General features: G+C 53.7%; 1 protein-coding gene across 1 annotated transcript; it reads left to right on the top strand.

The window, feature by feature from the left end:
* Nucleotides 1-165: 165 nt before the first annotated feature.
* Nucleotides 166-22,999, top strand: CAD (carbamoyl-phosphate synthetase 2, aspartate transcarbamylase, and dihydroorotase). Its single transcript, XM_024764516.1, has 44 exons — nt 166-410; nt 650-789; nt 2,967-3,096; nt 3,966-4,108; nt 4,281-4,422; nt 4,606-4,777; nt 5,113-5,298; nt 5,471-5,583; nt 5,902-6,047; nt 6,305-6,436; nt 6,795-7,028; nt 7,154-7,375; nt 7,575-7,763; nt 7,997-8,121; nt 8,303-8,433; nt 11,101-11,213; nt 11,458-11,702; nt 11,919-12,165; nt 12,531-12,629; nt 12,810-13,034; nt 13,122-13,304; nt 13,529-13,747; nt 14,023-14,190; nt 14,803-14,985; nt 15,101-15,205; nt 15,642-15,881; nt 16,128-16,209; nt 16,510-16,676; nt 16,842-17,006; nt 17,149-17,280; nt 17,502-17,703; nt 18,079-18,269; nt 18,370-18,510; nt 18,722-18,823; nt 19,215-19,311; nt 19,936-19,980; nt 20,087-20,256; nt 20,570-20,644; nt 21,167-21,379; nt 21,585-21,710; nt 21,909-22,064; nt 22,150-22,251; nt 22,435-22,529; nt 22,615-22,999. The coding sequence occupies exons 1-44, from the start codon at nt 329-331 to the stop codon at nt 22,715-22,717; spliced, it is 6,678 nt and encodes a 2,225-aa protein (XP_024620284.1). The 5' UTR covers nt 166-328; the 3' UTR covers nt 22,718-22,999.
* The last annotated feature ends 4,671 nt before the right edge of the window (nt 23,000-27,670 follow it).

Here is a 27,670-nt window from a genome sequence, read left to right as displayed (position 1 = left end):
GATACTTTGGGAGAGCGGGTTTTCTCAGGTATCCCATCGCTTCGCGCAGGGTAGAGGAGGTGACCCAACCCTTTCGCTGCCCTGGCCCCGCCCCTCACGTTCCTGGCCCCGCCCCTCACGCCGCCAGCTGCCTGCGCCGCCGCAGTTTGCCGCCGCCCAGAGCGCCTGGGCTCCTGCGCGGTCCACGCCGCCCTTGATCCAGACACCGGCGCGGCTAGCCACGTGGACCGAATCCGGGCGCGCCGTCCTCACGTGGTTCTAGCATCCGCTGGGGCTTGCTGCGTTTCCCGCTTCTCTGTAATCACCCCGGCTTCTGAGCTCCGCTCCCATGGCGGCCCTGGTGTTGGAGGACGGGTCGGTCCTGCGGGGCCAGCCCTTTGGGGCCGCTGTGTCGACTGCCGGGGAAGTGGGTAAGCAAGTCCGGGCTGGCTGCCGACCTCATCCCACTCTCTGCTGCCCCTCTCTGCCCAGCCTGCCCTGCCCAGACCCCGCCATTTTCCCGCCTGCACACCCCCTCCCCCGCCATTCCCCAGCCCGGCCCCTTTTATCCCTGCCGGTCAGGGTAGCCTCCACTGGGGCATTATCCTCGCTCGGGGCAGTGCTCCGAAGTGTGCCCTGCCTAAGCCCCAGCTCTGCCTCTTTCTTGCAGTGTTTCAAACCGGTATGGTCGGCTACCCCGAGGCCCTCACTGACCCTTCCTACAAAGCACAGATCTTAGTGCTGACATATCCTCTGATTGGTAACTACGGCATTCCCCCAGATGAAGTGGATGAGTTCGGGCTCAGCAAGGTAGCCACATCCAATGCTTTCTCTACATTCCTTTTCAAATCAGTAATTGTTAACTGTTAGTGAAGACACTGACATTCCGCTAGGCATTCTGGAGAAAGCAGGTACACACTAAAGTGATCGACAAGCACTCTGCAGGGTTTGTTAGGTAACACCTTGAGGAGGCGAAGGCGAAGAGTCTGGGCTCTAGTAAGGAACCAGTGAAAATTTTTTAGCAGCAGAGTGATGTGATGGGAGCAGTGCTTTAAGAGTGCGTAAATTAATGGGAAAGAGACTGGAAACTAGGGTCACACCCTTCTCAGTGATGGTGGGTCACAGTTCACCTGCCAAACCAGTGAAGTTGATTATCATCTTCTAAACCTGCTTTCCTCACCTTGCCTCATTCTTTACCACCTTTCAGTGGAGTTCTTACAGTATGTAGATAAGAAACTCAGTTTCCTTCTCAGTGAGGTTTCTCCTATTCCTCCTTGTCTGGAATTTGGAAACTAAGTTGCCCTCGGAGAGTTTAAGTAATTAAAAAAAAAAAAAAATCAGCACAAGTTAATTGTAGAGCAGCCATAGCCTTGGTGCAGTATTCCTCAAAACTCACTTTGTCCTAATTCTAGGGTTACTGAGCCTTTAACTCTTAATATGCTTTCCCAGTCACCCTGACACTTGGAAAAGGAAACTCTAGGAAAGAGAAGTGCTTGGTATTCCTGGAAAAACCATTCCTCATCACATAAATTCACTGCATTCTGTATAAATTCACTGCATTCTAGTTTATAATGCACTATCTTGGTTAACTGACCTAAGTCTTCAGCTTTGTCAACTCTAGATACATGTCAAAGTTGAGTTTATACACTTGCAAAATTGAGGCCCTGACAACCAAGGTGAGTAAGGCCTCCTGGAGCCACCAGCCCACCACGGATGCTTCTGCAGCACATATGCTATAAATGCACTTGTCCATGTGCAGACACCTAGCCATGGAGGGTTCTGCCAAACTAGCCTTCAGATCCCATTCATCTTTCTTTAAACCTTCCACCACTAAGCAGATGTAGTTTAAATATGCCACTTTCTCCTAGATAAACAATCTGTTTCTCTACTTAGTTATTATAAGCTTACCTATCGAGTAGCAAATTTACATCGAGTAGCAAATTTACCTTTTTTCTTTTAATTTTTTTTAAAATTTATTTTATTTTCGACTGTGTTGGGTCTTCGTTGTTGCATGCAGGCTTCCTCTAGTTGCGGCGAGCGGGGGCTACTCTTCATTGCGGTGCACAGGCTTCTCATTGTGGTGGCTTCTCTTGTTGCGGAGCACGGACTCTAGGCGCTCGGGCTTCAGTAGTTGTGGCTCACGGGCTTAGTTGCTTCTCGACCTGTGGAATCTTCCCAGACCAGGGATCGAATCCTTGTCCCCTGCATTGGCAGGCGGATTCTTAACCACTGCGCCACCAGGGAAGCCGTACATTACCTTTTTATTTTAATGATAATCCCTTACGAAGTGGGGGGTGGTGGTGGGGTGGTGGTATAATGCCTAGTATTGCACCCTGAAGCTTTGTTTTTATTTAGTAAGGTATTGTGCCCTTGCCTATTCTACACTATGTTTTTATCACACCCTGTGATTATGATCTTGTTTTATCTACGTTACTTTGTTACTTTCTGGTTCCCTAGGTAGCAAATTAACATTCTGAAGACAGGACCTTGTCCTTTTTTATGCTCTTGCTCCTCCCCCAGCATCTGTTATAGTGCCTGGCACCAGGTGGGCCCTCAGTAAACTCTGACTACTATCATGTGTCAGGTACCTTGCTCTTGAGCTCATAGTTCGCTGATGAAGACATCTGGACACATTTGTAATACAATGGAAATAGCAAGTCAAGTAGAAACAAAGTGGACTTAGGTGAGCTCTAAGGAGGAGACACAAGCTGCAGTGGGTGAGAATGGGGGTGACTTCATGGAAAAGGGGATAGAAGAAAAGGAAGGGAAAAGGAAAATGTCATTTCAATTACTAATCAGGCACCCCAGGCCCACGTGTTCAGTGTTTCATGCGGGGGACAGCATTGCCGATAAAAGGCAAAAGCATGAGGTGCTTGGCATGTTAAAGGAACGACAGGTCAGTGAGTGTGGCTGGAGTACAGGGTCCATGGCCCTGCAGGAAGGTGTGTGGCCCTGGGCTCCTCACAGTCTCCTCCTCCCATCGACAGTGGTTTGAATCCTCGGGGATCCACGTGGCAGGACTGGTGGTAGGAGAGTGCTGCCCCACACCCAGCCACTGGAGTGCCACCTGTACCCTGCATGAGTGGCTGCAACAGCGTGGCATACCCGGCCTACAAGGTATGGTGCAAGCACAGGGGTGTCTGAGTGGAGCACAGATACCCAGATGGAAAGAATCAAGGACTCTGTGGACTCTTGGGACTTGAGTCCAAGATTGTGATACCGTGTACCTGATTCCAAAGCTTTAGACTGGGGGCTGGAGCTGGGGGAAGGAACTGAGCTCTCACTCAGATGGAAAATTTCAAACATGCCGAAGGAGAGAATAGGATAATGAATCCCCAGCTTCATCAACTCAGGGCTAAACTTATTTCATCACCACTACTACAACTCCCAGATTATTTTGAAGCAAATCTCAGACATAATATCATTTCACCCACAGAGAGTTCAATAGCTGTGAAAAAAAAAACCCTTGTAAAAACAGGATCACAATAACATTACCGTAACCTTTTAAAAATTAACAGTAATTCCTTAATATCAAATATACAAGGAATGTTTAAAATTTCTCCAACTTTCTGATTTTTTAAAAAATTTGTTTATTTGAATCTGGGTCTACGCAAGGTCTGTACATTGCACTTGGTTGATAATCTTTACTCTTTGGGCCTTGTAACCTATTTGACACAAACCGTTGATTTTCCTTTAGAATACCCCACAGTCTGCATTTTATTGATTACATTCCTGTATTGTCATTTAGCGTGTTCTTTTGTCCCTTGGTATTATTTTCTATAAACAGATCTGGAGTGGTGGTTCAATTCATATGTGATATTTGGGGGCAAGAGTACTTCATGGTAGGGTACTTCCAGCAGGATAGCCTGGGATTTTTGATGCCCATGGAACAGTCACAGTGTGTGACTCAGGCTCTGAAATGGAAGTCTGACGTCATGCGTGACTGCGTTGGGGGAGTGATCTCTCAGAGTCTGCTGTTTGGGCAGGAGTGGACACTCGGGAGCTGACTAAGAAGTTGCGAGAGCAAGGGTCTCTGCTGGGAAAGCTGGTCCAGGATGGGACGGAGCCTTCAACCCTGCCCTTCTTGGACCCCAATGCCCGCGCCCTGGTGCCGGAGGTCTCCATTAAGGTACAGAGGTAGAGTGGGAGAGTATCCCAGACTAAGCACAGTAGTTATATTCTGCCCATGCTGAGGGGCGAACACTTGAGGGAGAACCAGAAGAGGCCTCCAAGGCAGGGATTGGTGTGTGCAAATTATACCTGCTAATCACAGCTGTCAACCATCGCCCTTTATTCTTCAGGTCCCACGGGTATTCAATTCAGGGGGTACCCCTCGGATCCTTGCTTTGGACTGTGGCCTCAAGTATAATCAGATCCGATGCTTGTGCCAGCGTGGGGCAGAGGTCACTGTGGTACCCTGGGACCACGCATTAGACAGTCAGGGTGAGTAGCTTAGGTCTGTACAAGGTGACAGACAAACAGCGTGGGTGGAAGATGTGGCCCTTGGTCCAGTTGCTGAAAGTCAACATGAGCTGCAGGGAAGGTGGAGATAAGGGCTTTTGCTCTAGTGGTATTTCTCTCTAGTTGAACCATGGGTTTTGACATCATCTTTTCTGCCCACTCCAGAGTATGAGGGTCTCTTTCTGAGTAATGGCCCTGGCGACCCGGCCTCCTATCCCAGCGTGGTATCCACACTGAGCCGTGTCTTATCTGAACCGAATCCCCGACCTGTCTTTGGGATCTGCCTGGGACACCAGCTGTTGGCCTTAGCCATTGGGGCCAAGACTTACAAGATGAGGTGGGACTTGTGGGGAGAGGAAGTGCCCATACCTCTGACATGAGGTGTGGGGAGCCTTGGGAATGGGAGTAGAGTTGGTGCTCATGAGGTGTGGGGAGCCTTGGGAATGGGAGTAGAGTTGGTGCTCATGAGGTGTGGGGAGCCTTGGGAATGGGAGTAGAGTTGGTGCTCATGAGGTGTGGGGAGCCTTGGGAATGGGAGTAGAGTTGGTGCTCATTAGTGTTGAAATAGGAGTGCGGGTTGGTGAGAGTCGTGAGATCAGCAAGAGCCGGGTTTGGTACAGTAGTGAAGGGAGGGTGAAAGGGGCCTGTGACTCAGTACGTTTCCATCTCCAGATATGGGAACCGAGGCCATAACCAGCCATGCTTGCTGGTGGGCTCTGGGCGCTGCTTTCTAACATCCCAGAACCATGGGTTTGCTGTGGAAACAGACTCACTGCCAGCAAGCTGGCTTCCTCTTTTCACCAACGCCAATGATCACTCCAATGAAGGCATTGTACATGAGAGCCTACCCTTCTTCAGGTGAGCCTGGGTGGTTCTGGCATGATGACTGGATCTGTACAGCTTTGAAGCCCACTGGGACTTGAAGATCAAAAAGTAAAGTGCAGCAGTGGCCCCCGTCACCTTGCCCACTACCTACCTCCAAGGCCGCCGATGATGATGGCAATTTTCGTGATTCCCCTCTCTTCAACAGTGTCCAGTTTCACCCAGAGCACCAAGCTGGCCCTTCAGATATGGAAATTCTTTTTGATATTTTTCTGGACACTGTGAAAGAAGCCACCACCAGGAACCCTGGGGGCCAGACAGGTAAGCACTTGAGTAGAACTGGGTTGTGCATCTAAGAATGGGCTCCAGGAGAGGCATAAGTTGGACCTGTCTCGGGAAACTGATCGGTGTTTGGGAGGTTAGGCGGGAGGGCTGGAAGGCAATCAGGCCAAGACGATTCATTTATGCTGCTTCTATTCAAAGGAACCCAGAATCACAAGTCCTGGCTTCTGGTCCTGCCTCTGCCACTCGTTAGAGGCATGACTTGTTCTTGATTCTTCTGTAAAGTGAGGGGTTAATCTAGATGATCTCTCGGTCTCATTCAGCTCTAACATTCTATGACTTTCTTTGCCTCCATAGTTCGAGAGCGGCTGGCTGAGCGCCTCTGTCTCCCTGGGATTCCCACCCCAGGCTCTGGGCTTCCACCACCACGAAAGGTTCTGATTCTGGGCTCAGGGGGCCTCTCCATTGGCCAAGCCGGAGAGTTTGACTACTCAGGCTCTCAGGTAAAGCACGTGCGTCCCTGACCCTCTGGGTGTGTGGCCCTCAGGAGCAGACAAGGCTGAGCCATGAGCATTAGTTGTAGGGAGGTAGTGACCCAGGAGCTCTGGGGAACGTGCAGAAAGGTGAGGTGGTGAGGAACAGAAGTGGGTTTTTAGGGACTGAGAGTCCAGGGAGGGGAGAAGAGGAAGAGAAATACTGGTCTAAGACTGAAAATCTTGCTTCTGCATTCGAGGCCGATATGCCCTTTTTGTCCCCCTAGGCGATCAAGGCCCTGAAGGAGGAGAACATCCAGACGTTGCTGATCAACCCCAACATTGCCACCGTGCAGACCTCCCAGGGGCTGGCTGACAAGGTCTATTTCCTCCCAATAACACCTCACTACGTAACCCAGGTATGACTCGGGTGAGGCTAGACTGAGGAGGGGACCCACGTGGGCAGGGGGATCCTGTGTCACTCGGGGTTTTTCCAACTTCTTTTTTTTTTTTTGCGGTACGCGGGCCTCTCACTGTTGTGGCCTCTCCTGTTGCGGAGCGCAGGCTCTGGACGCGCAGGCTCAGCGGCCACGGCTCACGGGCGCAGCCGCTCCGCGGCATCTGGGATCTTCCCACACCGGGGCACGAACCCGCGTCCCCTGCGTCGGCAGGCAGACTCTCAACCACTGCGCCGCCAGGGAAGCCCTTTCCAACTTCTTAGATCCACTCCCTAACCCCCAGGGTCTTAATGCCTATTATTCCTCTCTCCCCGCTTAGGTGATACGTAATGAGCGCCCAGATGGCGTGTTACTGACTTTTGGGGGCCAAACAGCTCTGAACTGTGGTGTGGAGCTGACCAAGGCTGGGGTGCTCGCTCGGTATGGGGTCCGGGTCCTGGGCACACCCGTGGAGACCATTGAGCTGACGGAGGATCGGCGCGCCTTTGCCTCCAGGATGGCCGAGATTGGAGAGCACGTGGCCCCCAGTGAGGCAGCGAACTCTCTTGAGCAGGTTCGGGGCATGGTTGGGGTGGACAGGTGTTGTTTCCTCGACATCGTATTCTCTCCGGGTCCAGGAGCCCTCCGCGCAGCACGCAGTCAAGGCCTGATCCGTTTGTTCGTCTCTGCTCATTGCAGGCCCAGGCAGCTGCCGAGAGACTGGGGTACCCCGTGCTGGTGCGTGCAGCCTTTGCCCTGGGGGGCCTGGGCTCTGGCTTTGCCTCTAACAAAGAGGAGCTCTCTGCTCTCGTGGCCCCAGCTTTTGCCCATACCAGCCAAGTGCTGGTAGACAAGTCCCTGAAAGGATGGAAGGAGATTGAGTACGAGGTGGTGAGAGACACCTACGGCAACTGTGTCACGGTGAGTGACGGAGGAGGGACATAGCGTCAGGCAGTATGAGCCCTTGTGAGAGCCGGGGTCCGGCTGATATCTTTGAGAGTTCGATGTCCCTCAGACCCAGGATGGGTGCGTCTCCGGAGGCAACAGGACCCTGGGATGCAGCCTCCTACCTCTCCTGACTCCCTTTGGCAGTGACCACTCTGGGACTCTCCCTTCACAGGTGTGTAACATGGAGAACCTAGATCCACTGGGCATCCACACTGGGGAGTCCATAGTGGTGGCTCCAAGCCAGACGCTGAATGACAGGGAGTACCAGCTACTGCGGCAGACGGCCATCAAGGTGACTCAGCACCTTGGAATCGTTGGGGAGTGCAACGTGCAGTATGCCTTGAATCCTGAGTCTGAGCAGGTAGGACTCGAGGCCGTGGAGCTGATACCGTAGCTGTTGGACCGCCTTGCATCATTTTGGGGCCTCTGGGCCAAGAGGCCCTTTAACCCTCCAGACCCTGGAGTAGAAGCTGGGATTATCTTCGGTAGGGTTGGAGGATGCGGCTTTATTTTCCTGCCTTTCTGAGACCTTTCCTAGGCAGGCCTTCTAAGCCAGTTATCTGGTAACTCTTTCTCTGTTCTCTCTCTTTGCAGTATTACATCATTGAAGTGAATGCCAGGCTCTCTCGCAGCTCCGCCCTGGCCAGTAAGGCCACGGGCTATCCACTGGCCTACGTGGCAGCCAAGCTGGCTTTGGGCATCCCTCTACCTGAACTCAGGTACAAGGGTTGGGGAGAGATCAGGGAGGAAAGGCGGTGGGGAGCTAAAAAAAAACATGTATGGGACAGGGAACGTGGAAAGGGCGTTGGCCTGGATGTGTGCGATGGAGAGAACTATCTGGAAGCTCACCATTTACACCTCCTGCTCTGTCCTCTGGCACCGTCACCCGATGGCTCCCAGGAACTCGGTGACAGGGGGAACAGCAGCCTTTGAACCCAGTCTGGATTATTGTGTGGTGAAGATTCCTCGCTGGGACCTCAGCAAGTTCCTCCGCGTCAGCACAAAGATTGGGAGCTGCATGAAGAGTGTCGGTGAGAGACACATCCCAGGAGCCCCCTGCCCAGATCACCTCATGGGGTCCCACACGTCCCAAGGATCTAGAATGTCATAGAGTCAGTTCCCTGGCATGATCTTTCAGCTCCTATATGAACAGCTTCTTGGGAACACGGTTTCTCAGAATTAATATTTCCAACTAAGATGGCAGTCCTCCTCAGGGGCGGGAATCAAAGGCATCTGGAAATCTGTCCGAATACACATGCTACCTCCACTGCCCAGATGGCATGTCAAAAATCTTGGGATGGGGTGATAGCCATTGGACTATCTCATTTCTCTCATGTTATGAATGAGTAAGCAGGTCCCACAGAAGGAAAGTGTGTGCCTGAGTAAAGGGCGGAGCCAAGAACTGAAAACTAGATCAGTTGCCAGTTGCATATGTTCCTCTGTTTACGGTACGTTGCCTGTCATGGGTGAGACCAGTTCCATGAAACTCCACGCACAGCATTTCATGGCATTTTGCCCATGGCCTCGTCACTGGGCTGTTAATACCAGTGACAGTTTGTTCTCCACGCTTGTGTAAATACTGATTACTTCAGGGAAACGACGACTGCTGTTTTCCTATGAACACTTCTAAGGCCAAGTCAGCGCAGCGGCAGCCATGCTGAGCGTATCTCCTTCTCTGGGCACTTCCTGCCATGGTCACTAAATGAAATGTTTTTTAATACAATGTCTAAGATCAGAGCAGGACATCAGACACCTTTTCATAAAAACAGGGACACTTAGTAATGAATAGTGAACGGGCATGATGGTCAGCCCCCAAGCAGTGGAGAGCGTGCTGGGATTGAGTTAGTATGCTTCCTTATACTGACCCTTTAAATTGCCTTGGTTTGTCCTGCAAAGCATTTCCATTAAAACAAGCATGTGCGTGTACCAGAGTGCCACCAGCTAAGGATAAGAGCTGTGTTCCAGATTTCCGTTAAGAGCAATAGTAGCCTTTAAACACGTAAGTCTAAGCTCAGATATGATCTCAGAACGTTTAGAAATCTTACAGGACTGCCAAGTTGTTCCTTCTGGAGATGAATTTCTGTTACGTAAAAATTATAATAAACATGGGAATGAAGCCATAAATTGTGGCTAAAAGAAGTGGATTGAAAATAGGACAATCAAAAGTTGATTCCTAGATGAGACATTTAAGTATCTTACATCTATTTGAGTGTTCTCGGAGTGTGATCTGCCATGGTAACTTTCTGTAACTTTTATTATACAAGTAAGATACATGAATCATTGAGAAATTAGAAAAGATAGTTTAACCAAAGAAGAGTAATCACCTGTCATCTTGTCATACAGAGATTAATTTGGGGATATGTATGATTCCAGGATTTTTCTAGGCCTGCATGTATTAGTGCATTGGGTTTTTCTTTTACCCAGGATAAAAACTTTTATAATATAACCACATTACAAAGGAATTGAGCAAAATCACTCATCCACTTACTTAACATTACTGGTACCATCTTGACGTTTTTAAAATTTTTTTAGAGAAACAAATGTTAGGATTGTAAACAGAAAAATACATTTGGTAAGGAATATTTGAAGACCCTAGGGTAAATTGTCAGAGGACATGAACAGAACTTTATAGAATGGGAAATCAATAAGCAGGGCTGGGGGGTGGGGGAAGTTCCCTCTTTTTAGTAGTTATAAATCTAGTTAAAATGAGATAATTATTTTTGCTTATTAGCAAAAACTGTTGTAAATGATTATACACACTCCTTAGAAGATCGGTTAAATTTATACTTTGTATTGTAAAGCGCAAACTTCTATAAAGCCACTAATACTTATCAAGGGCCAGAAGATTTATCTTACCTATTGCCCATGCACTTCTGGAAATGTATCCTAAGGAGATAACCTAAAGCACGGAAAGCATCACAGCCTCACTTAGAATGATGAACACGTCAAAACTAAATGTCTTACAGTAAGTGAGCAGTTACGTTATGGTAAATCATACAGGAGTTAAACTGCTGGTAATAAAGTGACATAGAATGTGGGAACAAGCTTACCATTAGGGAAAAAGCAGGATAGAAGTTGTATGTGTACTATAATCATGTATAAAACATATTTGAAAAAAGTCCAGGAGGAGGTAGTCTAAAGTGATAGCTGTAAATGTGATTAGCTCTGGATGGATTTATAGAGTAATGGGATCATCTTCCTGTTACCAGACTTTTTAAAAGTTTTGAAGGATAAGCCAGATCCCAGATGGTATCATCACAATATGAATAAAGCAAACCAAATAACTGGATAACCCAACAGCGGTGGGTGGGGCCTCTGTGATACAACTGCAACATGTTCCAGTATCCACATGCCCATTGTAGGCATTTTAGCTTCATTTCACTAATAAACACAAAACATGAAAACGGTAGGGAGAAGAGGTGCAAGTGTAAGATTCTCAATGAAACACCATAAATCCCACCACCGTGGGACTTGACTGTAAACTACAGACATTCTGGGGACTTCCCTGGCCATCCAGGGGTTAAGACTCCAAGCTTCCACTGTAGGGGGTGCGGGTTCGATCCCTGGTTGGGCAACTAAGATCCTGCAGGCCACAAGCTGAGGCCAAAACAAAACAAAACAACTACAGACATTCTGGGCAGCACGCCCCCAGCTGCCTCTGCCCTCTGGCCCTCAGTGCTCACATGGTATCCCTCCAGGTGAGGTCATGGGCATTGGGCGTTCTTTTGAGGAAGCTTTCCAGAAGGCTCTGCGCATGGTGGATGAGAACTGCGTGGGCTTTGATCACACAGTCAAGCCCGTCAGTGACATGGTAAGCGGCTCCCCTTCCCCTGGCAGTACCCTCGGAACGGACCCTGCTTCTCTCTGTCCCCAGCCCCTGAGCTTGCTACCAGTAGTACTAGCACCAGTCACTTGCGGACCTTTGCTGTGTTTTCACTTTGCTGAGAATTCGGTGACTTCATTTCTCATTTTTCATTATTCTGAGGACGTATCACTAGATTTGTTTCTACAGATGAGGAAACGGAGGCTTAGCTTGTCTGCCCTCTCCCCGTTAGGAGTTGGAGACTCCAACAGACAAGCGCATCTTTGTGGTGGCAGCTGCCCTGTGGGCTGGCTACTCGGTGGATCGCCTGTATGAACTTACTCGCATCGACCGCTGGTTTTTGCACCGAATGAAGGGGATCGTAGCACACACCCAGCTGCTGGAGCAACACCGTGGACAGTCTTTGCCCCTACCCCTGCTGCAGCAGGCCAAGCGCCTCGGCTTCTCAGACAAGCAGATTGCCCTCGCAGTTCTCAGGTCAGGGATGGCGGGGAGGGCCTCGGGCTGAGAAGTGTCGGGCAGAGAGCCTTTGTACCAGCGAGGGGCCCTCAGAGGGGAGGGTGTGGGGAGCTTTGGAGGCCTCTGACCTTCATCCCTGGGAATTTTCCTCTCTGAGCCCTACCTGGGATCTCCGCCCTCTACTTGGTCCATACCCCACTCCCAGGGCCTACGTTTCTGACCCTTCTTCTTCAGCACGGAGCTGGCTGTTCGCAAGCTGCGTCAGGAACTGGGGATCTGCCCAGCGGTGAAGCAGATCGACACAGTTGCAGCTGAATGGCCAGCCCAGACAAATTACTTGTACCTGACATACTGGGGTACCACCCATGACCTCAGCTTTCGAACGCCTCATGTCCTGGTCCTGGGCTCTGGCGTCTACCGTATCGGCTCCAGCGTCGAGTTTGACTGGTGTGCTGTGGGCTGCATCCAGCAGCTCCGAAAGGTCCAAGAGCTAGTCTTTCATATGGTTTTCTCTGCTGTTCTAATCAGCTTTGGCAGCTGCCTTCCACCCACACTCAACCCTGGCACTTTCTAGTCATTGCTGCACCTTAACATCTATCACAGGGCTTTGGGTTGGGGGGTCCCCTTAAGCCGTCCTGTGCCTCACATGTGGTTCCTCTCCAGAACTCTGTATCTGCTTTTCCGATAGCTTCATTGCTGGTCTGACTTCCCTCCCAAGGCAGCTGTCCTGTACAGCAGTTTCAGAGACAGCTGAGGCGGTGCTCTCCGGAGTACTGCTTTGGCTTTACTCTCTGGGTGCTCTTCTTCCCATCTGATTGCTGAATGTCATTCCCCTCGCTGTCGCAGATGGGGTATAAAACCATCATGGTGAACTACAACCCAGAAACAGTCAGCACCGACTATGACATGTGTGACCGACTCTACTTCGATGAGATCTCTTTTGAGGTGAGACAGATGAAGGCTGCCTGTTAGCCTGGGAGGCCAGTCAAGTAGGAGTGGCTGACGGACCTAAGACTCTTAGGAGCTTGTGGGGTTTGAGGGTGAAGGCTGAAGAGCAGTGAACAAGGAGGCTCAGACCCCTGACCCTGTGTGCTGCCGCCACCTGTTTCCCCTCCTGCACCATAGGTGGTGATGGACATCTACGAGCTGGAGAACCCCGAAGGCGTGATCCTGTCCATGGGCGGGCAGCTGCCCAACAACATGGCCATGGCTTTGCATCGGCAGCAGTGCCGGGTGCTGGGCACCTGCCCTGAAGCCATCGACTCGGCTGAGAACCGTTTTAAGTTCTCCCGGCTCCTGGACACCATTGGTATCAGCCAGCCTCAGTGGAGGGAGCTCAGTGACCTGGAGGTGGGCTGGGGGCCTGGTGGGGGGCTGGAGGCTGGATGACGTCACGGGTGAGTGTGAGCAGCCCAGCTAAGCTCCCTTTGCCCTTAGTCCGCCCGCCAGTTCTGCCAGACCGTGGGGTACCCCTGTGTCGTGCGCCCCTCCTATGTGCTAAGTGGTGCTGCTATGAACGTGGCTTACACCGATGGGGACCTGGAGCGCTTCCTGAGCAGTGCGGCAGCTGTCTCCAAGGAGCACCCCGTGGTCATCTCCAAGTTCATCCAGGAGGCCAAGGTGGGAGGCTGCAGACAGGTCTCTGCAGGCAGGCTCCCAGCCTCAGGGGCGACTCCCCTCTCTGGTCCTACAGAAGTTTGTAGGCACAGGGGGCTGGATAGGATGGGTTGTGCCAGGGCTCTTAAAAGAAGGGAAGCTTCCTGCAGGGGCGAGCGGGAGAAGAAAATGGCCCTTGCTCTACATCACATTGCCCTGCACGCCGCCCACCCCCCACCCCCCACTAGGAGATTGATGTGGACGCTGTGGCCTGTGATGGTGTGGTGGCAGCCATCGCCATCTCCGAGCACGTGGAGAACGCAGGTGTGCATTCAGGTGATGCCACGCTGGTGACCCCGCCGCAGGACATCACTGCCAAAACCCTGGAGCGGATCAAAGCCATCGTGCACGCCGTGGGCCAGGAGCTGCAGGTCACAGGACCCTTCAATCTGCAGCTCATTGCCAAGGTAGTAAGAGGGGGCTAAAGGCAGGGACCAGAGGTCCGTGGTGCCTCCTTGTTCTGTGCTGGCCCTGGCGCCAGGGAGCCCTCATCGGAGGAGGAAAGTCTGAGGGGCAGGGTCACAGCTCGAGCCCACAGTATTGTCAGGGTTTGTAATAGTCACCCTGCTCCCTGTCCCGGGTTGATGACCCACAGAATGATGAGTGGGGGGAAGAGCCAAGGTCCCTGGGATGGTGTCACAAGCCCACCTGTGGAAGGCCTGACCAATCCCTCTCTGCCCAGGACGACCAGCTGAAAGTCATTGAATGCAACGTGCGTGTCTCTCGCTCCTTCCCCTTCGTCTCCAAGACCCTGGGTGTGGACCTAGTAGCCTTGGCCACGCGGGTCATCATGGGGGAAGAAGTGGAGCCTGTGGGGCTCATGACTGGCTCTGGAGTCGTGGGGGTAAAGGTAAGGAGGATTGAAGCCCGAGGTCATCAGTCAGTGGGGAGGCAAATAGTGGAGGGAGTTCATCTCCTGCACAAGCTATATGTCAGTCGGCGTATAAACCAAGCACCTCCTGTGGGCAAGGCCTTCCTGGGCCGTCAGGGCAATAAGATGGTCTTTGTCTCTTAGGAGCTTCCACTCTAGTGATGGGAGGCAAGAGAAGTCGGGTCCAAAAACAGCTTGCTTCTAGAACAGTGTGTGATAAACCTGCACAGTAGAGATAAAAACAAAATGCTAAAGGAGGTGTGACTTCCAGAGAGGGTGGTGACCCTCAAGAAGGCTCAAGAAAAGAAGTGGTATTTGGAATGAGCCTTGGAGGACGGTCAGGATGTGAGATTTGAGATTGGCCAAGCTTGTTGAGGAAGTGTTCCAAGGCCAGGGAGTAGCCTCGTGGAGACCGAGGGGAGCCCGAGCATGTTTGGGAAGCAGCCGATGATTGGTGGGTTCACGTGGAGCCGCACAGGGAAGGCTCACCCCGCTGTCTGGAGGAGGCCGAGAGAGGGGATTGAGGCCCCCCCACTGGTGCAGGATATGGGCCCATCACGCCTGGCCCTCACTCACCTCCTGCTCTCTCAGGTGCCCCAGTTCTCATTCTCCCGCCTGGCGGGTGCTGATGTGGTGCTGGGTGTGGAGATGACCAGTACCGGGGAAGTGGCTGGCTTCGGGGAGAGCCGCTGTGAGGCCTACCTCAAGGCCATGCTAAGCACTGGCTTTAAGATCCCCAAGAAGAACATCTTGCTGACCATTGGCAGCTATAAGGTACAGAATCCAGCGGGTGCCTGAAGATGGGGGGACAGATGACCTTGGCTCCCTGGGCCAGGGCTGACCTTGAAGTGGAAGACGGGAGAAACACAGCCTCATCTCCTTGGTTCAGAACAAAAGTGAGCTGCTCCCAACTGTGCGACTGCTGGAGAGCCTGGGCTACAGCCTCTACGCCAGTCTGGGCACTGCTGACTTCTATACAGAGCACGGTGTCAAGGTATGGGCTGCTCCCGCCCTACCCCACGCTGCCCACTCTCCAAGGGTGTGAGAGCACCCAGGAATTCTCTCCCTGTTCCCCTGCTTTTCTTGTCATTGTACAAATTATATATTCCACGTAGAGCGGTAGAACATACAGAGAAGCAAAGAGAAAAAAAAGAATTCCCTCATGACCTCCCCACCATTGTTAACATTTTGGCATGTTTCCTTCCAGAATTTTATCTTTCTGTGTGAAGTGTGGGCTCATACCGCAGAGTCCTTGGTAACCATAGTGTAGATACCTTTCTTGTCAAGAAAAATGCTTTGCCTGTAGCAAAGAGAGGTAGCCTGGTCCCCATCCTCCTCATGGGCTCCCGGACCACCTCTCCTCCCTTCCGGTTGGCCTTCCTGGCCCCTGCCAGTCTCGGGTTGGCCCCGACCTTGTCTCTGGGCCACAGGTAACGGCTGTGGACTGGCACTTTGAAGAAGCAGTGGATGGAGAGTGTCCACCACAGCGAAGTATCCTGGAGCAGCTCGCTGAGAAGAACTTCGAGCTAGTGATTAACCTGTCCATGCGTGGGGCTGGGGGCCGGCGTCTCTCTTCCTTTGTCACCAAGGGCTACCGCACCCGGCGCCTGGCCGCTGACTTCTCCGTGCCCCTCATCATCGATATCAAGTGCACCAAACTGTTTGTGGAGGTGACTGACACCTGGGTGCCAGGAAGGGGGCAGCCAGTGTCAGTGGGGGAAGAGGGAGAAGTGAGCGTGCCCTGGGGCTGGGAAAGCTCAGTACGAAACAGCTATGCTAGTGATCAGGCTTTGTGGCTGCAGAGAGAGAAGGTGGGTATAGAGAGGCAGAAGCCTGGGTTATGGGAAAACCCAATCCCTCTCTGCACCTCCCAGGCTGCCCCTAAGTCAAAGCTGACCGTGGTTTCCACTTTGCAGGCCCTAGGACAGATTGGGCCAGCCCCTCCTTTGAAAGTGCATGTCGACTGCATGACCTCCCAGAAGCTCGTGCGGCTACCTGGTAAGTGCATCTCGTGAGAGAACCTGGCTTCTGGACACTGGTAGAAGCTTGCATGGACCCTGGGTGGAGCACAGGGTGGCTGTGGGGCCCACTCTGCCCTGGAGTGTACAGAGTGGGGAGGGCCCAGAACCTGCCTCACTCTAAGCTCTTTTACTCCTCCGTCCACGATGCCCTTGACGAACCTCACCACCTCTCACTTGTATCAGTCGCTGCTTATTTTCCTGCCACCCCAGTTCACCTCCTTGATGCCCTTCGTGTCTCGGAATCTTCCTCTAATCTGCTGCCTCCGTGTTCTGCCAGGATTGATTGATGTCCACGTGCACCTGCGGGAACCAGGGGGGACACACAAGGAGGACTTTGCTTCAGGCACAGCGGCTGCCCTGGCCGGGGGCATCACCATGGTGTGTGCCATGCCTAATACCCGGCCCCCCATCATCGATGCCCCTGCTCTGGCCCTGGCACAGAAGGTGAGCCCTTGTCCTCCTGCTTCCTGGTGACCCACATGCCCCCACCAGCCTCCCCCACCTCCCTGAACCCTGCTCCCTCTGCCCCTCCGCAGGGGCCCAGGCCACGCATGGGTGCCGAGCTGGCACCGGTGCTGAGGGGCCTAATCTCAAGTGTACCCTCTCCAGCTGGCAGAGGCTGGCGCCCGCTGTGACTACACCTTATTCCTCGGAGCTTCGTCGGAAAACGCAGGGACCCTGGGTGCTGTGGCTGGGTCTGCTGCAGGGCTGAAGCTCTACCTCAACGAGACCTTCTCTGAGCTGCGGCTGGACAGTGTGGCCCAGTGGATGGAGGTAGGGGTGGGCAGGTGGGAGCAGGCAGCCAACCAGTACCTCCTGGCTTGAGGGCCCCGCACAGTGGGCTGGCGGCAGTGAGTCTGGAGCTCCGTGAGGGCTTGGGCTCTGCACGGTCCCGGAATGTTCTTCCTGCCCCCAGCACTTCGAGACATGGCCGTCCCACCTCCCCATTGTGGCCCACGCAGAGCGTCAGAGTGTTGCCGCCGTCCTCATGGTGGCCCAGCTGACCCAGCGCTCGGTACACATCTGTCACGTGGCGCGGAAGGAAGAGGTGAGAGCCCAGCAGAGGTGCCCCTGTTGCTTTCCCAGTAACTCCAGGTGATCAGGGTAGTCCTTGGGGGCAGGAGAGGGGTAGGGCACGAGCAGGGGAGCCTGGAGCCCGTACCCAGCACATCTGCCCCATGACTTTCCGCGGGGCGAGGTGGGCTGCGGGGACTTTGCAGGGTGGGGCCTGGAGGGAGGCCTCCTCGAGGTCTCCCTGCTCTCCCCCAGATCCTGCTGATTAAAGCCGCTAAGGCACGGGGGCTGCCGGTGACCTGTGAGGTGGCGCCCCACCATCTGTTCCTGAGCCGCGATGACCTGGAGCGTCTGGGGCCCGGGAAGGGGGAGGTTCGGCCTGAGCTTGGCTCCCGGCAGGATGTGGAAGCCCTATGGGAGAACATGGCCGTCATCGACTGCTTTGCCTCCGACCATGGTGAGAGGGCCCAGGCCGAACCCCCTCTTCCCGGGCGGGCTCGTGCCCCATCCTCACGGGCAAGGACCTTGGGTTCCGTGAAGATTGGGCCTTGATCTGGGTAGGATCCCAGCCTCTAATACAGTGCCTGGTCTGTCATAGGTGCTTGATAAATATTTACTGAAAGAACGAATGAGCAAATGAGTAAACTGTAAATGAGAGAATGTGGGTGAAAGGTGTGGGCCCCCAAAGATGACAGCAGTCCCAGTTTCCCTGCCTTCTGATTCCCAGAAAAAATTAGCATCGGGGTTGGTAGTGAGGCACCATCTTGGTGGCGTGCGTGACCCCTCGTGTGTGGAGGCGATCGGTTCCGAGGGTCATGCTCTCTTCTCCCAGCCCCACACGCCGTGGACGAGAAGTGTGGGCCCCAGCCACCCCCCGGCTTCCCGGGGCTGGAGACCATGCTGCCCCTACTGCTGACGGCAGTGAGCGAGGGCCGGCTCAGCCTGGATGACCTGCTGCAGCGACTGCACCACAACCCTCGGCGCATCTTCCACCTGCCGCCCCAGGAGGACACCTATGTGGAGGTGTGGGGTTGAAGGCCGCGGGGCGGGGGCGGGGGCTCCCCAGCCCTGGGAGCCGTTGCACGCTGCAGCCCGTGCCTGGCATAACCCGTGACTCTGACAGGTGGATCTGGAGCATGAATGGACGGTCCCCAACCACATGCCCTTCTCCAAGGCCCACTGGACACCCTTCGAAGGGCAGAAGGTGAAGGGCACCATCCGCCGTGTGGTCCTGCGAGGAGAGGTTGCCTATATTGACGGGCAGGTATGTGTGTGGCCCATGCCCAGGCCGGTCGTGACCCGCTCGTGCTATATTCTCCTCCCACCCCAGCACATATCTGTGGTCCCACTACCCATCCAACTGCCCTGGGTGCGGGTGGGTGCAGGTCTCCAGGGCATTTTTTTCTTCTCGCTGGCTTCCAGCCCTTTAGGACCCCAGTCTGGCTCACTTGCCCGCCCCTGCCTTCTGTCCGCAGGTGCTGGTGCCGCCGGGCTACGGACAGGATGTACGCAAGTGGCCACAGGGGGCTGTTCCCCAGCTCACGCCCTCGGCCCCCGCCGCCAGTGAGCTAAACACGGTATGCGCGCTGCTTCGGGCTGGGGGGCGGGGTTGGGGGTCCAGTCAGGCGTGGGGCTGACAGCATAAACATCTTCATTGGCGGTTCGGCGCGGTGGAACGTTCGTCACTTAACACTTAATGTCCTCACCACCTACCCCCTCTACTACAAAACATAGAATGAACTCTCAGTTTAGGAGTCTTCCCACAGGAAACACACCCCATTATTAACCCAAGCAGAGAGACGTCTTGGAGAGGCCAGTGGGCCCGCGCCCGTTGAGGGCAGCCCAGTGGGAGGCGGGGCTGAGGGTACATGATGGAGGTAGAACCCTAGCGGACAGGGAGCAGTATGGCTTTTCTTGAGGGATTGAATTTGAGGAGGGTCAGGTGAGTACCCAGTGCTGTCTCTCCAGACCCCAGAGAGGCCCCGCCGGGGCATCCCAGCGCTTCCCGATGGCCGCTTCCACCTGCCGCCCCGAATCCACCGAGCCTCTGACCCAGGTTTGCCAGGTAAGAGGAAGGTCCTATGACGTGGAGGGTGGGGCCACCTGGACTTAGAGACGTGTCCAGATGGGCTCCTCTCCCCCGCAGTGTCCCAGGTGGGCTGAGGTTGGGGACTTTGTGGCCTAGGAACTGTCCCAGCACCCCCCAGCACCTCACCTCTGTCCACTTACCTTGTCCTTCCTGCTGCCCTCCTCTGACCTGCTGTGCCCCCCTTTGCCTAAATCAGCCCACCCAGCTTGAGGGAGGCATCCCACAGCTTCTCACAGGCCCTTTTTTGTTGTGGGCAGCTGTGTTCCTCCGCCTGGGAGCTGGGGTCCCATGTGACAGCAGAGCGTGGGGTAAATCCAGGTTGTTGGTTGATGTGAGCCTGGCCGTTCTCCCTGCCTAGGATCCTTTTGCCAACTGGGAGGGTTCTGGGAGGGCACCACTGATCACACACAACAGCCGCTGTGGGAAATCACGTGTCCGTGCCCAGAGCTGCCAGTCCTTCCTGCCCTCACCTAACCTGCTGTAGCTACTGTGGTGTGAGTTGGTTTAACACAGACACTGTGATCCGGAGTCCTGGGGAAGCGGTGGCTCTTCACACACCTCAGCCACAGGCTTACATCTGTCCTATTGCCCTCTTTGTAGCTGAGGAGCCAAAGGAGAAGACCTCCCGGAAGGCAGCTGAGCCAGGTGAGAGATGCCCCGGAACACGCGCTCACCTTGGGACCTCTCTGATCTGGCCTGGGTAGGAGGAACCCTCTGACCAGCCTCTTCTGCCCTGTCCCTCACTCTGCAGAGCTGATGGGAACCCTTGATGGCACCTGCTACCCTCCACCACCAGTACCTAGACAGGCGTCGCCCCAGAACCTGGGGACCCCTGGCCTGCTGCACCCCCAGACCTCACCCCTGCTGCACTCATTAGTGGGCCAACATATCCTGTCTGTCCAGCAGTTCACCAAGGATCAGGTGCCTGGGGGAGGGAGGAGGGGAACACCCAGAGCTTTGAGGACCTGGAGAGTCGGGGCTGGGGCGCCTGGGGGCCGCTGCCGCTCCAGCGACTCGGGGTCTTTCTTAGGTGTCTCACCTGTCCCACTCGGGGGCTTTCTTAGGTGTCTCATCTGGCCCACTCGGGGGCTTTCTTAGGTGTCTCATCTGGCCCACTCGGGGGCTTTCTTAGGTGTCTCATCTGGCCCACTCGGGGGCTTTCTTAGGTGTCTCATCTGGCCCACTCGGGGTCTTTCTTAGATGTCTCACCTGTCCCACTCGGGGTCTTTCTTAGATGTCTCACCTGTTCAACGTGGCACACACGCTGCGCATGATGGTGCAGAAGGAGCGGAGCCTCGACATCCTCAAGGTCAGGGTCAGGGCTGTGGGCTGGGGATCCAGGCGCGTGTCAGCAGGGCTGTGCGGTGGTCAGAGGGGTCTCCCTCCCCTGCCATAGGTCCCCTCGTGTGAGTCCACACCCTCCATAGGTAAGCCCTACTCCGGGAGGTCCTGCTCCTCTAGGCCGCCCCCATGTTTGCCCTCCTCCGATCGGTAATTCAGCTGACTTGCGAGGCCCTGAGCACCAGCACACAGGCCCGCTAATCTGGTCACTTGGTTGGTGCTGATGTATTCGTGGGAGTGAAGTCTAGGGTATTTCCTTCTCTCCCAGAGAATGAATGTCTCGTTCAGACTCTTAACAATGGCTTTTTGGAGGCAGACCTTTAGCTCAGAGTGACACTATGGTGGAAATGTCAAGGCTACAACAGGTCATGGGAAGGTTTGGGGAACAGGGTTCTAGCACCCCTCTTGCGTAAGTTGGGGAGGCAGGCATCAGCCCACGCGCTCCCCAAGGTGAACACGTGTGTGCACACATGACTCCCGCCTCCCCCAGGGGAAGGTGATGGCCTCCATGTTCTACGAGGTGAGCACGCGGACCAGCAGCTCCTTTGCAGCGGCCATGGCCCGGCTGGGGGGCGCCGTGCTCAGCTTCTCAGAAGCCACGTCCTCCGTCCAGAAGGGTGAATCCCTGGCTGACTCGGTGCAGACCATGAGCTGCTACGCCGACGTCGTGGTGCTGCGGCACCCCCAGCCCGGAGCGGTGGAGGTGAGGCCGGCCTGTGTGCCGGGGCAGGATTGATTTGGCTGGACCCGGGGACACGAGGGCCCTCCTGCCCACACTTCCTGTGACTGCAGGTCTCAGTCGGGCCAGATGGGTGCGGGGACCCCAGGAGGAGTGGGACTGCGGCAGGGAGTAGCGGCCCCTGAGACGCAGAAGACAGGATTCTCCTTCCTTGTCCCCGTGTTCACAGCTGGCAGCCAAGCACTGCCGGAGGCCAGTGATCAATGCCGGGGATGGGGTCGGAGAGCATCCCACCCAGGCCTTGCTGGACATCTTCACCATCCGGGAGGAGCTTGGGACGGTCAACGGCATGACGGTGAGGGTGGTGGCAGGGGTTGGAGGCCTGCCTGGTGATGGTCTGGAGAGGGGGACAGTGGGGAGGTGGTTTCTGCATCTCAGCACGTGTTGCACGCATTCTGAGGTCTACATTCTGGTTCTGAGGCCGAGAGCTTTAAAATGGGGGTGCGAGTGTGCTCAGTCTGGGGGCCCTCTTGGTGACCGGCTTCCTCCCCAGATCACAATGGTTGGGGACCTGAAGCACGGACGCACGGTGCATTCACTGGCCTGCCTGCTCACCCAGTATCGCGTCAGCCTGCGCTACGTGGCGCCTCCCAGCCTGCGCATGCCCCCCGACGTGCGGGCTTTCGTGGCGTCCCGCGGCACTAAGCAGGTCAGGCCCTGGGAGCCCGTGGGGGACCTGGGCTGGGTGGTCAGTGCCGGCACCACACTCACCCTGGCCGGGCCTCACCCTCCAGGAGGAATTTGAGAGCATTGAGGAGGCGCTGCCCGACACCGACGTGCTCTACATGACTCGCATCCAGAAGGAGCGCTTCGGTTCTAGCCAGGAGTATGAAGCTGTGAGCACGAGGGTTGAGAAGAAGCCAGGGCTGGAGCTGCTGGGCATCCAGACTAGCAGCCAGGAAAGCTGGGTCCCTCGCTTGCGATAACTGAGTGCGAGGACCGGGGGGTGGAACCCAGGCTCGTGGGCTCATAGCCACCCCTGCCCGGCCGTGCTAACGGGGCCCCTCTCTGCCTCGCAGTGCTTTGGCCAGTTCATCCTCACTCCCCACATCATGACCCGGGCCAAGAAGAAGATGGTGGTGATGCACCCAATGCCCCGAGTCAATGAGATAAGGTGACATGGCATGAAAATTGAGGATATGCTTGGGGGCGGGGGTCTGGCTGTCTTGGGCACATGGTAACTCTTCCTTCTCTTGCAGTGTGGAGGTGGACTCGGACCCCCGAGCAGCCTACTTCCGGCAGGCGGAGAATGGCATGTACATCCGCATGGCTCTGTTAGCCACTGTGCTCGGCCGCTTCTAGGGCCCGACTCCTCAGCCTCTTCTCAGGCCCAGCTGCTGGGCATGGAATCCGGTGCCCTCCACGGAGGCAGCACACTTAGTAGATGCTCTCGGGCATCCAGATAGGTCATGTGCTCGTACGCACACACATGTGGACCACGCTTCAGACGCTGGACTGGACTGGAGCTGTCTAGCATGGGGGTGGGGCCTCAGATGCTGGGGCCCAGTCGGCCCCGTCTCCCTTATTGCACCTGAAATCTGTACTGTTACTTTTCCACTGACTTAGTAAAACAGCTGAGCTGCCTCTGGTTCTTGCTTCCTTGCATGTATCCTGGCTTCAGCAGAGGATGTTAAGTGTAATAGGCAGAGCTTTCTTCTAGAAAACGAGAATAGTTTCCCAAATAGCCTTGCCGGGCAGGCTCATGTTCTGGCCAGGGGAGCAGCCAGTCCCCCATTTTCAGAGTGGTGGCTCTTTGGGGTTCTGGGCAGGAACATGCCATTCTATTGGTGCTCTCCGTGGCCCGCACTACACTGATAGGTGTCCAGCCCTCCTTCCTCAATTCAGGTGCATGAGTCGTGGTGAAGGGAGGGCTGAGCATCTGCGTCCTGCTAGCGGTGTTCGTTATCCTGTAGGCCTCTTCTCTCCTCTGGTTAATCCTCTCCTCAGTGGCTGAGGTGGCCACTGCATCCTCAAAACCTCGCTTGGAGTTCTCCGGCTGCCGGTACTGGGAGGAGCCCCTCCTACCTACTGTCCCTGGGAGCCTGCCTCACTGGACTTCTCAGCCTGGACTAGGGTAAGGGGGGCTGAGGAGCACTTTCGCTTGGGAACCCTGGGCTAGGGGGCTGAGGTGGAGTAGCTCAGGTATCTTTGCACACTAGGGCTTCTGTGGATCGTTCAAAGTGCGTGAGCTCTTCCATTTCATGAACTTGCACAGCCTTAAATTTCTGGATCCAGCAGGCTAACTTACACCCTCTGGGTACAAAGCACCATGTGCAGTGGGAGTATAAGGATGAACAAGGTAATTCTCATCCTCAACTTTGAGGCCTCTTAGGTGGTGAGACATCCAGCGACTTCTACAGATTGAATTGGCACACGGTGGTCCAAACTGCTCCAACATCATTCAGGAAGAACCTGCTTTGTGCAAAGAGCTATTAGCAAGTTGCAGGGATGGGAAAAGGAGATGGAACTCGTTTTTTGAAAACTTAGCACGAGCAGGAACTTTCCACATATATTTAATCCTATGCCAAACGTCCAACCGTTTTACAGACGCGACACACTCAGAAGATTACCAGGTGGCTTAACCAAAGTCACATCGCTAGGATTCACATATCAGGACCACTTGACTTCAAACTCACCTTTCTGTTAAAAAGGAAGAAGTTATTTCAGGCTTTAAGGGCATTCAAAATCAGTGGGAGAGACAAGCCACACAAATCTGAACCACCAGAGAACAAGTCTCAGGTGTGTGTGGGGAGCTGGTTCTCAGAAGAGACCAGCACGGGTCTCCTGGTGTCACAAGGATCCACGGGGTTGGGGTTTGGGCTGGTTCCTGAGGAAGGGGCAAGCTGTGCCAGGTGGCTGGGAGGAGGGTGCAGAATCTTGCCTTCCAGCTTGAACATAGGAGTGGTAGTTCTGTGTCTGCAGCACAGTGAGGACATACACCTAGACCCAGCAGGACCTTTCTGCTCCATATTTTTAGGCATATTGTTAGGGTTGAGAGTCTGATGAGCCAGAGCAAGAGGTCTGGATGTAGATTCCAACAGAAATAGGAGCTTATAACCACAGGCACTGTTTGAAGAAGGGTGGGACTAGGTATAACATCGTCTGCTCATCTGGGTCGCTGAGCTGTCTCCAATCCCCCTAATGTTAGTCCTTCCCAGGCTTTTCAAACCCCTGACCCTGACGAGTTCTCCCTCAGGTACCTGGAGGACCTGGTTGGTTGGAAAGGAGAGTATCATTTCTAGAACGCTTCTACTCCTTTCTAGGACTTCAGTTACCCTTTTTATGCTATTCGAACAAGTCAGAGATTATTTTCCCAAGTACTAGGAATCTGTCACACACAGATTCCCACAGAACTCAGGGAGGCTTGTCCTCAGCAGAAGCGGCGTTTGCTGCCAAGAGGCACACACATGCCACTCAGCTGCTAAGTGGTGGGAGGTGTCCCTGCCCTGACCCTTTCTTTGGCTCTGCTAATTGTAACACAGCTCTAAGTTGAATAAACTTCTTTCTCCTACAACCAGAAAGGAGGTCTTATGACACTGGGAAGTAAAAAGAGACTCAGCAAGAAATGAAAACAGACCTTTAAAGAAAACACCCATGTCTGAGACTGTCCCACATTCATTACGAAACAGCCTCCTGTGCTCCATGTGATTATCGTTAACCACATAAAGTTAGTAAAGTTTCCTGGTCTCCCTTCCTCCTGAGATACTTAAGAGATTTGATCTGTTTCTTTTTAAGTTAACATGGCTCTAATTATGTGCCAAGCACTGTTCTAGCACTTTACAATGTCCCCTGCATCGGCAGGCGGACCCCCAACCACTGCACCACCAGGGAAGCCCTTAACATTCTTTTTTACTTACTCTTGGATGAACTCTTTAAATATATTCCCCTGTGAAAAGAGGTCTGACCTAATGTATTTGCTTATTTCCTTGCAAAATAATTTCCCCCAACTCTTCACTGCCTATATCCTAGTGAAGAAGAAAATCCCTTCAAGATAGGTATTCCACTTGGAGCTTGAGCACCTCATCCTATTCCTGCCACTTGTCACTAATGACCTGCAACCGTGGGCCAGTAAGTCAGTGCACCTTAGGGCTTTAAGTTGAAAGGGTAGAGTTGGAAGTTGCCAGTGTAGCATCGGTAGGCATGTGTAATTCTGTGACGATACCCTGTAGACTGTGGGGGACCTTGCTGGTGATGGTGCGGGGTCGAGAATGAGTGCCGGAAGAGCTGGGGGTAGCAGCCATGCCACCATTAGGGAAGCCAGGTAGGATGTTGTTGCACTAGAAGCAGATGCTGGCTGAAGAGAAGAGACGAGAATGGATGTTATAAAACACTAGGGCTAGGAGAGTGAAGGGTGGCTCTGTGGGGTGGGCTCTTGAGAATGGGGATGGGTACAGACCAGCTTGGGGTGGGAAAGGATGAATTGTTTGGGCAGGATACTGTTCAGCTGCTGTGGGACATCTCTATGGAAATGTCTCGTCGATAACAAAGCTGGGGAATTGAAACAAGTGCAACAGAGGTAAATGATATTTAGATGTGATAACGTTAAGTGCCCCGAGGACAGAGACGGGATTCACTGATGTATCCCAAGCACCTAGAAAAGTACTGAGCACAGAGTTGGTGCTTAATAAGCATCTGTTGACCGAATCATCAACGTAAAGGTAATGAAAGCTCTTTAAATTTGTGCCTCTGTATTATTCACCGAGAGAATGGGAGCAAAAGCTGTCAGCTAAAACCTGAACCTCAGAAAGGGTTGGAGAAGAGTTCAGAAGAAAGCCCTCAGAGAGGCCCAGCATCTCAGATATGTGAGATATGGGGAGAGGTGCGGACAGGATCAGATCCTGCAGGAGGCCACAGAGAATGCAGTCTGGGGCACAGACTCGGTCTGATGCTTTGTGAGTGGGAAGGTGGACACCACGTTCATGGGCTTAGTGAGGTATTGGCTTAGAAGCTGAGGGTTGTTTGCCAAGGAAAAAAGAGGTGTAGGGATTAGAACCTGAAAGTCTAGAAAAGGCTGGGAAAGCTGTGATGGATCCTCAGGAGATTCATAAAAGGATCACCAAGCAGGGCTCAAAGGGGAAGCTAGACGTCGTGAGTTTGTGGTAGGGTTAGGCAGGCAATGCCCAGGCAGGGCCATGGCACCTCACCCACCTTGGAGGACCCTCTCTACAAATAGCAATTACTTCCTCCTTGACAGACTCCTGAACAGCTACCACCAAAGGGTGGTACAGGTTTGCCCTGGGGAGTTAGCCCGTAAGGCACTGGCTTGCTGGCCAATGGCTGGGGGCCCGGGGACTAAGATGGCACCTAATGGGCTTGTATTGACCCCACGCCCGTTCCTTCCCCATCTTTCCATCCGTTCATTCCTTCACCAGCCGTCGTTCCTGAGAGTCTACTAAGTGCCAGGCTGCGAGCTTGGTGCTGGGGAGGCAAACATGAGGAAAGCAGCGCCTTCCCTCAGGGGCCATAAGCAACCTGCAGGGCAACCTCACCCACTTGCTGTGCCTCCCAGAGGTCTTGTGTGACTGGGTCCTGATCTGAACCCTGCTCTGGTGCAGCAGGTGGGCGAGGTGGACCAGAGCCGGGAGGTGAGCTCTGGGCAGACTCCACGGTCAGGGAAAAGGCAAGTTTGCTGTGGTAACGTCTGAAACCTGCGTATTTTGGTAAGCTTTAGCTGTCTTTTAGTTCCTGGATTCGCTTCCCTTTTGTTTCTCCCTAGGCTTTTTGTCTACCGTCCTTTGAAAATTTATAGCCTATCTTGGTTGAGCCAAAGGGAACGAGAGAATGGAAATGGATGTTCAGACTGTTTGGGTCAGAGAGAAAGGCAGTAAACCCTGCCACCAGGTGCCATGGGCACAGCACCAAACAGGATAGGAAAACTCAAAAGGGGTGCACCTGGAGACCCACCTACACAGAGCTTTCCTGTTCTGTTCTGGGAAGATTTTAAGAATGGAAACTATTCTGTATCAGAGCCTGCAGCCTTCCCTAGGATCATAGCTATAGGCTAGGATGGGGGAGGCTATGGATGGCTGCACTTCTCTTCTCTCCAGTTATGAGGCTTCCACTTAGGAATTGACCATAAAATCTTCTAGAAATGTAATAGGGAAGAACAAATCTGACTCCACATTGGATCTAGCTTTTTTAAATTTGTTTTATTTGTTGTTGTTGTTTTTACTTTTAACCTTTGTAGGCTATTAGGTTTGCTACAAGTTAAGAATGTTGCCTACAAAAAAAAAAAAAAAAAAAAAAATTATACCC

Source organism: Neophocaena asiaeorientalis, unplaced genomic scaffold (assembly GCF_003031525.2).
Source record: "Neophocaena asiaeorientalis asiaeorientalis breed wild unplaced genomic scaffold, Neophocaena_asiaeorientalis_V1.1 scaffold345, whole genome shotgun sequence".
Lineage (NCBI taxonomy): Eukaryota > Metazoa > Chordata > Mammalia > Artiodactyla > Phocoenidae > Neophocaena > Neophocaena asiaeorientalis.
Note: the sequence above shows the minus strand (reverse complement) of the source record. Positions and strands in the feature narration are given on the sequence as shown.